At 33.6% G+C, this 11,831-nt stretch overlaps 1 protein-coding gene across 1 annotated transcript in view; it reads left to right on the top strand.

Moving 5' to 3' along the window:
* Rnf180 (ring finger protein 180) overlaps positions 1-11,831 on the top strand; it is a 218,695-nt gene that overhangs the window by 138,474 nt on the left and 68,390 nt on the right. Inside the window, exon 6 of the mRNA XM_048806108.1 lies at positions 6,017-6,242. Coding sequence (XP_048662065.1) covers positions 6,017-6,242 — 226 coding nt within the window. The remainder of the gene's footprint in view (positions 1-6,016; positions 6,243-11,831) is intronic.

Raw genomic sequence — 11,831 nt, 5'->3', positions numbered from 1 at the left:
GTGGGGTCGGGCTCCAAATTCCTCAATAGGACACCCATAGCACAAAAGTACATAACTAGAATCAACAAATGGGACTTACTCAAACTAAAAAGTTTTTTCTCAGCAAAAGAAACAATAAGAGAGGTAAATAGGGAGCCTACACCCTGGGATCAAATCTTTACTCCTCACACTTCAGATAGAGCCCTAATATCCAGAGTATACAAAGAACTCAAAAAATTAGACAATAAGAGAACAAACAACCCAATCAACAAATGGGCCAAGGACCTGAACAGACACTTCTCAGTGGAGGACATACAGTCAATCAACAAGTACATGAAAAAATGCTCACCATCTCTAGCAGTCAGAGAAATGCAAATCAAAACCACCCTAAGATACCATCTCACTCCAGTAAGATTGGCAGCCATCATGAAGTCAAACAACAACAAGTGCTGGCGAGGATGTGGGGAAAAGGGTACACTTGTACATTGCTGGTGGGACTGCAAATTGGTGAATTTTTTAAGTACAACTATCAAACAGCAAATTTATTTTACCAATCTATATCCCTCCAACACAGGAAGAAAACCACCAGTTGATGAAGATCTACTTTTGAGATATTATGCTGTTATTGTGAATAAGAAGAACAATTTATCATTGTTTTGTTTTTTACCAGAAATGTGCAGTTTTCCTGATTATTAAACACTTTTGAGCCTTTTTTAATCCATTAAACACATTTATCCTAATGTTCTTTTTATGTATTTTTTGTTGATTGATTCATTTATTTCAAATAATGAATAGTTTCAACTTTATTTTCTGATTTCAAACTTCTACCTTTAAGTTTACATTCAAAATATTATCAATATTTAGAAAGCAAAATATTTATTTTTGAAGTATATTTTAGTAGAATTTTGTATATGTAAGATATAAAATTCTTTATATAAATTAAACTGCTCAAATATTTGTGTCAAAGTTTGGAATGCTATGAGTTTTCTCAAATTATACTTTTTCATGACATGGATTTCTTTGAGGTTAATTAGTTGAAATCTCAAAGCACAATCCTGAGGCTGTAATAGAAACATAATAAACTGGCACTATGAAATGAAATTTAGGTAACTAAGCAAGTAGGTCCAAAGGCTTTCTCTGGGGTTCCCAATTAAATATTAATGCACTTATAGCTTTCATTTTCAAGCATTTTTTAAGTTCAGGGAGAAAGTCTTATGTCAACAATGAGCAAAAATTACTAATCCAGTTGCCTTTGCAGTAGGTTTTTCTTTATCATTGTTCAAATTATAGCTGCAAGCTTTCTGTTGATGAGGGACATTTATTTCATATCTTCTCTGTTTTGAACTTTGTATACATTACACTGTGTTTCACAGAATGCCTATTATCTGAATAGAAAATAAGGTCCACAAGAATACGTAAGAAGGGCTGGAGATGTGGCTCAAGCGGTAGCGTGCTCGCCTGGTATGCGTGCTGCCTGGGTTCAATCCTTAGCACCACATATGAAGATGTTGTGTCCGCTGAAAACTAAAAAATAAAAATATTTTAAAAATTCTCTCTCTCTCTCTCTCTTAAAAAAAAGAATACATAAGGACACTTAATAGAGGTATCTTCAAGAGGATATAAATCAATATAATGTTGTACATTGAACCAATGAGAATTTTGAAAATGAGAGTATACATAATCAGGATCAACTGAATGATAACATCAATTTTAGAACAATCAATTCAGTAAGTAATATACACACACACACACACACGTGTGTGTGTGTAAATAAAAATAGGCAAATAAAAATAAGAAGAGATTTAAAGGAAAAAACAAAAAGCAATGACAGGTAACTGATAGAGGACAACTTGGAGAACTAATTTATATACAATAGCCAGTGAAATCATCTTTGGAAACTTGATATATAAGCTAAGATTTTAAGTTTTAAATAAAATTAGGTATGTATAGAAAAGTATATGTTGGTGAATACTTATGACAAATTACTCTAAAATTTAAAATTTAGTTGCTAATGAAAAACACCTATTTTTACTCAGAGTTTTCTGGGTTGGCAACTTGGGCTAGGCTCAGCTGTGATGGATTGTCTTGTGTTTCATGGTGTTATCTGGGCTTACTTATACATTTGCAATCAACCGACAATCCTTGGCTCCGTTCACGGGTCTGATAGTTGGCTTGTTGTCAGCAGTCACTATGGCAGTAACTGGACAAAGTGTCACATATTCAGCAAGGCAGCCTTGCTTTGTTCACATGCTATTGGCCTCAGGGTTACCAGCAAAGGAAGGCCATCACCAATGCATAAACATTTTATGCTTCTAATTGCATCATATTTATTAATGACTCATTGATAAAAGCAAGTCACACTTAAAGGCCAAAGTTTGGAAGGTAGAAAAATGTTCTTCCCTTATGGAGGAAATGAATAGGAATGTGCATGGAATGAAAAAGGATTTTTTTTTCTGGTTTGTAATCTACTTTATGGAGAATGAGATTTTAGGAGGAGAAAAGCATCATTCTCAAGGTCCTAAGGCAAGAAAGTGTTTGGTATGTTTGTTAGTGTTCAAATACCACCGATGATGGAGAGTAGTTCAGTATGGTAGATGAAAAAGTAGGCTGGGTCATTCAGTGCTGTAGATCAGTGTCAGGAGTCTCATCTTACTTTTGAACAACCAACAATAAAAAATTAAAAAAAAAATAGAAGTTAAAAAAAAAAAAGAAGCCATTAAGTTTTTAGGAGGAAAGACACTCTGATCTCCATAGGAAATGCTGCTGAAAGATTGAGGAAGGTATGTCAGGGAAGTATCCTGGATTTGACTATACCAGAGATTAGTTAGTGAACAAAAACCAGACTTTTGTTCTGAATAGCTTTCAGCAGAGTATTAGGAACAAAGAAACAGATTAGAGTAGGTTGAAGAATGGAGGAATAGGAAATGAAGAAGCAGAAATTATGTATAATTAAGACTTGTGAAGTTTTGCCATGGAAGGGAGCAAAGGAATATAACATGAGCTGAAGAGGGTTTTTTGGTTTTGTTTTGGTGTGAAAGATATTAGAACATGAAATCATGTATACTAGTAGAAATAGACTAGCTAACAAAAAGTACTAAAGGCAGAGAGAAAATATTGAGTTAAATAGAGGTAGACTTCAACCAGGATAACATTTTTAATGTTTTTTTTTAATAAATGGGAAAATATACCAGGCTCATATACTTTGTATTATACAATATTTCTAATACTTCATAAGTTTATTTCTAGACTCAACATAGTTCCAATAAAAATATGAACTTTTAAAAAAAGTGCAAAATAATTGTAAGTTTTATATACTCATGAAAAGGTCAGAGATAACAATAAGATGAAAGGACCTCTTCAACCGAAGAGTGAGGCTTATTATAAAGCTTTAAGAGTTTATAATTATGACATAGAAAAGACAGTAAACTAATGGAACAGGATAAAAATCTCGAAAGCAAACCCAGGCATATTTGGCCTCTTACTGACAAAGTGACACTATAAAGCAGTACAGGAAAGGAAAGTCTTTGCAATAAATAGGCTAGGTCAATTAATAACTATACAAAGAAGAAAAGTGAAATTTATCCATAAGGCACACCATACATAAAAGTCAATTTTAGGTATATTATAGGGTCATGAAATGTTATGAAATGCAACATAATGCTATCTTAGCACTTAAAAATTTAATAATTCTTTAATAAAACACAACAAGTAGTAACTTGAAGGAAAAATGACATTAAATAGATTACTTAAAAAAAAAATAAAGAAAAAGTAGGCTGGGTCATTCAGTGCTGTAGATCAGTGTCAGGAGTCTTTTGTTTTGTCTTTTGTTTCATCAAAAGACACCAGGAAAAGAGTGAAAAAGCAAACCAGTGAGAAGAAAAAAAATACTACACATGTAATCAGTAACAACAAAAAATAAATTAAGTAAAAATGCCTATAGGTCTATAAGAAAAATCAGACAATCCAATTAAAAATGAACTGACTAAAAAAAATTAATGACTAACAACCCAAATGTATCCTTCATAAAAGAAAATACCAACAGATAACATATAGGAAATCTATGGGGGAACAAAACCATGGGGATAAATCAAATAATAATTTATCCAGTTGTGTTATAACAGCACAATGGCCAAGATATTTGTTACTATAACACAAATATCACAAGACTAGGTAATTTTTTTTAAAAAAAATTTAGTTGTCAATGGATCTTTGTTTTATTTATTTATATGTGGTGCTGAGAATCGAACCCAGTGCCTCACATATGCTAGGCAAGTGCTGTACCACTGAGCCACCATCCCCGTTCACAGACTAGGTAATTTTTAAGAACAGAAAATTATTTTTTACATTCTGAAAAGCTGCAAAGTCTAAGATCAAGGTCCTGTCAAGGTCAGTGTCTGGTGAGGGCCCAGTCTTTTCTCCAAAGATGGCACCTTGAATGTTACTTCCTTGAAAGGGATGAAAACTGTGTACTCATGTGGCAGAAGAGTAGAAAAGCAAAGATGAATACTGTTCCCTTTGGCCCTTATGTAGATTGCTAATCCCACTGTGAGGGTTCTGTACTCATGACTTAATTGCCTCCTAAAAACCTCATCTCTTAATACTGTTGCACTGGAAATTTATGTTTCAGTATAAATTTTGGATGAGACAAACATTGAAACCATAGCAGAAAGATTTTCTGTATTCTCAAGGGTTTTTTTTTTTTGGCCTCATTTACATAACCTTTATATTTCATGTAACTTATAAATATTTCTTAAGTCCTTGTTTTAGTCAACTTTTTTTTCCTGTTGTGACCAAAAGACATAACAAGAACTATTACAGGAGGAAAAGTGAGGCCTTCAAGTTTCAGAGGTCTTAATCCATAGATGGCCAACTCCATGGTTCTGGGCCCAGACATGACAGAAAAGCGTGGCAGAGGAAAGCCTCCACTTACCTTGGATAAAGTAGATACCCTAAGGCATTCCCCCAATGATCTACTCCCTCCAGCCACACCCTACCTGCCTGCAATTACTACCCAGTTAATCCATTTAAGTTGATTAACACAATGATTAGGTTTTGGTTCTCAAAACCCAATCATTTCACCTGTGAATTTTCTTGCATTGTTTCACAGGTGAGCTTTTGGGCGGCACCTCATATCTAAACCATAACACTTCTGTTATGCTTCAATGGACTAAGGCTGGGTGAATTTGAGGAAAATGTTCTTAATACTTCAACAAAACTGCAGAACTTTTGGTGAAAGGGGAGAAGGGTTAGAGGAGAGTGGGAGGAAAATGGCTGTGGTTAATGTTCATTAGATATATACTATGTGCCAGACATTGTGCTAAATTCTGTAAGTCTGTTGCCTTATTTAATTCTCACAACAGTTTCACAGATGTGGAAGTTTTGAGGTTAAGTAAGAGGAATTTTACTACCAGACCTTGTGCTACTAATCTCTGAGCTGCCTCTTAACTATTTCATTTGGGAGAGTGGAGGGGTTCATCATATTTCCTAGCTACAAAACTAATCCCATAATCACTTGCCATGTCTATTTCTTGACATTCCTTCAGCTTTAGCTCTTTCTTGGCTTTGAGTTACAAGAAGATGCAAAGGATAGAATAGAAAATTCTCTATGTACTGTATGAGAATGAAGTAAGGTATCCTCCTATCCTCACTTTCCATCATAGGTGGATGCTCATATTAAGGCCCTGTGACCTTGTGAAAACCATCTTCTTTTCATGGTAGAAGTGGATAGAGAGAAACTCTGTATTCCTGAGACTGATATCGCTAACACTTACTTAAATGGTTAAGCAGAGATACAAATATATACCTAATGTGCTTCTTTTATATATATTTAGTTGTAGATGGACACAATACCTGTATTTTATTTGCTTATTTTTATGTGGGGCTGAGGGTTGAAACAGTTGCCTCATATGTGCTAGGAAAGCACTCTACCACTGAGCTATAACCCCAGCCCCTATTTTATGCTTCTTATAAATATTCTCTCTCAAGGAAACCAATCTTAAACTGAACTCAGAAAAAACTTTTTTCTTATTTTTTGCAGACTTTGAATAATGAGATGAGTACAGATGATGATAATGAATATGCAGAAGAAAAGGACAGCTACATCTGTGCAGTGTGTCTGGATGTTTACTTCAACCCTTACATGTGTTACCCTTGCCACCACATCTTCTGTGAGCCCTGTTTACGGACTCTAGCCAAAGACAATCCTGCAAACACTCCCTGCCCATTGTGTCGGACAATTATTTCAAGAGTGTTTTTCCAGACAGGTAACTCTTCTATTCCATTAACATGATTACTAGTTCTTCTAACTACCTTTTTGTTCTTCTTCTAAAGCATTTTGTGAATTCTAAAAAAAATATTGAAAATCATATAAAGTATATATAATGTGCCTTTGTTGCTGTCCAGGTCATAAAACAGTACTTACCCAACTCACAGAACAGTGTGAGAATCAGATGAGAATAGATCATCTGTAATCCCCTGACTGTACACTAAGATTCTTTCTAAAACATCTTAACTAGTTGTTATTGGGTCTTTAAAATAAGAACTTCTCCAGTGTCAAAGAAATTCCATTTGAACAAAACCATTGATTATTTATTCCTCAAAACTACCTTCTGCTACTATTGATTCTGTGGCCCTTATTATTTCCTCTGGAGTCACAGAGAATAAATCTGTAAATATCTGAGGATAATTATTAAGACTGTAGCCCAAACTCCAAATCTTCTCAGCATAACTAATGTTAAGGTCTTTCTTTTTAATAAGAGAAATATTGTAACAAGGATTTGTTTACCTAATTATCATTTGAAGTTGGAATATAACACAGTATTTCAAACATATTAATGGAGAGAGAAAAACTAATGACTATGGAACATAAAGAACTATGGTAAAATGATAGAATACACCACTGTGTGCTAAATATTAGGGGGTAAATTTTCTATCTCCAGATTCTTACTTCAGCCATAAAGGAGCCTAATGAGTATCAAAGTATTACTTCATGAATAGTAAAACTAAAGAAAATAGATGGTACATTTTTTCTTGCCTGAAGGAAATCCCAGGACCCATCTATAGGAGAATCAGATTATTAAAGTTAAGCTTTGGGTATCCTAAGCCAACCAGCTGCATGTAAGTTTAAAAACCTGCTTTAGAGGCTTAGTAATCAAACCATGAAGGGAAATTAAAGGAGCCCATCCCTGATCTGCCTGTGCATGTAGACTGCTGCATAAAATCAGTGTACCAACTTTAGGCAGCTCTAGAGACAAAATAATATGCCAACTACAGTGATTCTACCCAGTTAGAGCAGTGTGATCAGGACACCAGGGTTTCATCATTTACTCCTGTTTTTTGGAGGAAGGCCACGTGAGGGAGGTGGAAAAAGGAAACAAACACTTCCAAGAAAAAGCAGAAGTTTACTGGAAATTCCTCTTCTCTGGCCTGTGGCTGGAATTTTAAAGTTTCTTTTCTAATACCAGGTCCCTAGCAGGGTGCTTTGGGTTGAACAAAAGAGAAACACCAGTTATAGCTCTTTCTCAGTGTTATTTCAGGTCAGCTATAAAAAACAACATTTATTTACTAAAAGATTGTTTTGATTGGAAGCAGCTAGATGGTGTTTAGACTTAGTGTCCCTGTTGAAACAGAGCTTGTGTCTCCCTTCTAGGATCTTGTTTAACACTGGCAGGGATCATAAATATTTTTCTCTTTAGGTCTTAAAATAGTAATGGCTAAAGTTTTTCTTGGTTTACTTATTGAAACAACAATTTCATATTCTCTTTTATTTTCAAAATAGTACTTCTAAAATAAATTACATTGGAAATACTTACAGTCATTTCCAGTGAAGACTATGTTTGGCTGTGTACTGTCATTTAAAGACTGATAACAATGTTAACAGGAATATCCTACTTAATTATTTATACTGTACTCAGAAGAAGAATTTGAGATGATTTATAAAATACATTCATTGAAATAGCAGGACAAAGGAATCATGAATAGGAATGGAATATAAAGACAAAGTGAGGATAGGAGGGCAGATACACAAGCCATGTGGCCCTACATCTAACTATAATTAGATGAAGTATTTGGCTTACAGTGTTCAGACTACCTCTAAGATTTCATCTCATGCCAGTAAGAATGGCAGTTATCAAGAATACAGACAGTGGTCACATATAAATTTTAAAAATTAATTTAAAAAATGCATCATTATATAATTCCAAAAAAAATACAGACATAAATAAATGTTGGCAAAGATGCAGGGGAAAAGGCATACTCATACATTGCTGGTAGGACTGCAAATTGGAACAACCAACCTAGAAAGCAGTATGGAGATTCCTTAGAAAACTTGGAATGGAACCACCATTTGAGCCAGCTATCCCATTCCTTGGTCTATACCCAAAGGACTTAAAATCAGCATACTTGTAGTAATGCAGCTACCTCAATGATCATAGCAGCTCAATTCACAATAGCTGAACTGTGATGCCCTTCAGTATATGAATGGATAAAGAAACTGTGGTATATATACACAATGGAATATTACTCAGCATTAAAAGAGAATAAAATCATGGTATTTGCAGGTAAATGTATGGATCTGAAGAATGTCATGCTAAGTGAAGTAATCCAATCCCAAAAAACCAAAGGCCAGATGTTCTCTCTGATAAGTGGATACTGATCCATGACTGGGCAAGGGGATGGGGAAAATGGGGGAATTTTGATTGGGCAAGGGGAGGGAGGATGCATAGGGGCAGGAAAGATGGTGGAATGAGATGGACATCACTACCCTAGATACATGAATGACTGCACCTATGGTGTGACGCTACATCATGTACAACCAGAGAAATGAAAAGTTGTGCTGTAATTGTGTACAATGAATCAAAATACATTCTGCTGTCATATATACCTAATTAAGATAAATTAATTAATTAATCTAAAAAGTTCAGACTACTTAAGGAAAAATAAAAGCAGGTACATAATTAATTGATTCTCATGCTTCCATTAAAAGAAACATACTAGTTCCTCAAGTTCCTTTTCCTGCTGCTTTACTTTCAGAATTTTTATTTAATTTCTTATCTAGGGCATATTGAGAAGTGGAGTAGCAATGTCCTCAAAAACATTCTTGGAGCAAATGCAATAAAGTTGTCTGACATTATTTCTTATGATATTCTTTGATAAAAGTAAAGGACATATCTTCATGTAAATTAGGGAAACAATATTGGTAGTAGCCAAAAAATATGGTTTAATTTTTTTGGTAAAATTAACTTTTTAAATTTTGTAAATAAATTATAAGCTCAAGATCCCCAATATTTCTACTATTTATAAAGACAATATTTATGAATTGCCTTCCAGAACATTTTATATACATGTGGTTAAAGCTTTTTGTTGTTTCCAAAAAATCAGACATTATACCTGGGATCTTTAATTTGCTTCGTTTGTTTCATTTAAAGCTCCGTGATTCCATCATGTTTTTATTTCTTATTTATGGATTTACTTATTGATATTAATGGATAAATATTTGAATATATCACATAGTATTTCCTTGGGATGAATTTTAAGAACTGGAAATGCTAGGTAAAACCTATGTTCTTTTAAGGCTTTTTGTTATAAAATTATACTCCTGAATTATTGTAAGCAGCAGTACATGAGAGCTTGTTGTCTCTGTAGTACTGGCCATCCCAGTTTTCCTTTCCACATACCTGACTATAAGAATTTTTTTAATTTTTGGTGCCAACTTTTGTTATATATGGAAAATAATTTTCCCTTTTTGCCATTTGCATTTTAATTTTGTTTCAGGTACTGCATGACTGTGCAGAACTTCTATCTTTTTATGTAGTTTCATGTAGTGATCTTTGTCTTTATTATTTACAATTTCAAACAGAATTTTATAAACATACTCTTTACCTCTAGTTATATGAGGTGGTATTTTGTTCTCGATACCTCACATTTATCTCTAGTCTATTTGTTGTGGTGTATAATTTGCTTAAGAATCAAGTACTTTTTGAGGGGCTGGAGCTCAGAGGTAGAGCCCTTGCTTAGTACATGTGAAGCACTGAGTTCAGTCCTCAGCACCACATAAAAAATAAAGGTATTGTATCCATCTACAACTAAAAAAAAAATTAAAGAATAAAGTACTTTTTTCCCCATTTAAGCATATATCCTAGCAACATCTATTAAATAGTCTATTCTTTTTATGCAGATTGAATTGTCTTTTAGAAAGCAATATTAAGTATGAATAAATTGTGTGTGTTTCTTGGCAACTATTCTTTCCATTTATCTTTCTCTCTTGTCCTATACCATCATTGCACTCATAATTATTGTAGCATTTATATTTTAATAACTCACAAATGAATTAATCTTAATTTTAAGAGGATAATTGACAGTGGATATTTTAATTATATTGATTAGATCTCAATAAAGTTCTGTAATTTTCTTTCTACAGACAGTGTACATTTATTGTCAGCTTTATGCCAATATTTCTTGTTTCATATAGTAAATGCTTGATTTTGGCTGCTTTTTTTGATATTTGGGGAAATTTAGTCTTCCAGTCTTGGATTCTTCTGTTAACCATCACCTTACTGAACTTGAGAGTTGTTTACTCAGTGAATGAATAATCTCAACTACCATTTAGATTGTGTATAAACCAGGGCATAGTTATTATCAAAGGTTATTGTCATTCTTGATAGGAACTCAAGATTTTTACAATGAATAAGAGGTCCATTGTAACATAATTCCACTATAGCAACTCAATGGATAGAAATAACATTGAAATTAATTCCAGATTTATTCCACAGAGTGTTCTTTATCAAAATAATTATTTAAGCCTGATCTATAATAGTCACTAGATATGCAATCTTGCTTAAATTTATCCCTATAAAGTACTTAACACTGTTATAAGTAGAGAAGTTGAAGTGGGATAAAATATGTAGAGGAAAGGATAGAGGCATGAATATATTTTTTAAATGGAGGTCAAGATATACTCTTGAAAGTTCATAGAAAAAAAGAATCAGATTTGTAGTAGGCACTGTTGTTTGCTAATTTGTATCCATAACTTCCTTGTTTCTTCTTAACTTTGAGTATATCCTCCAAAATCAATCAGGTGGCTCCTTATGTCACATCGCATTCTACTTCTTAGTAATCTGTCCTCTTTGCTAGTAATTGATACACAAATGGGATGTGCATTATTTGGGCCAATGAGATGAGGAAAACGTTTGTTTTTATGTTTAAGATACTTAATGGAAAAGCCATTCTTTGGACATGGACAAAAAAAATGCATAAGAGATAATAGATTTGCTAAACGATATCTTATGATCAACTGGGGAACTGCCTTAGTATGAAGGCTTTATTTTGATGGCAGAAGTGAGGAAAAACATGAACATGGAATCTTGGTAGCATTGTTGAAAAACTGAGTCAGACAAGTCTGGAATCCAACCTAACTGGGATTCACCTAGCTGTGAATCTTCTGTTACATAAAATATTAAATTTATTTACTGATGCAGTTTGGGCAAACTTTCTCTTTCAACTAAGAGCAACTTAACTGATAAAAGCATGCTAGTTATATAATAATCATAAAAATACTAAAAGTGATGATATTTTTTTTAGGTGAGTACGTATCCTTTTCCAACTACTATTCTTTCTTTTTTTATGTATATATCTTTTTTTAAAATTTTTTATTGTTGGTTGTTCAAAACATTACATAGTTCTTGACATATCATATTTCACACTTTGATTCAAGTGGGTTATGAATTCCCACTGTTTACCCCATATACAGATTGCAGAATCACATCAGTTACACATCCATTGATTTACATATTGCCATACTAGTGTCTGTTGTGTTCTGCTGCCTTTCCTATCCTCTACTATCCCCCCTCCCCTCC

This window comes from Marmota marmota, unplaced genomic scaffold (assembly GCF_001458135.2).
Source record: "Marmota marmota marmota unplaced genomic scaffold, marMar, whole genome shotgun sequence".
Classification (NCBI taxonomy): Eukaryota; Metazoa; Chordata; class Mammalia; order Rodentia; family Sciuridae; genus Marmota; species Marmota marmota.
The sequence above is the reverse complement of the archived record's forward strand: the minus strand, read 5'-3'. Positions and strand labels throughout refer to the sequence as shown.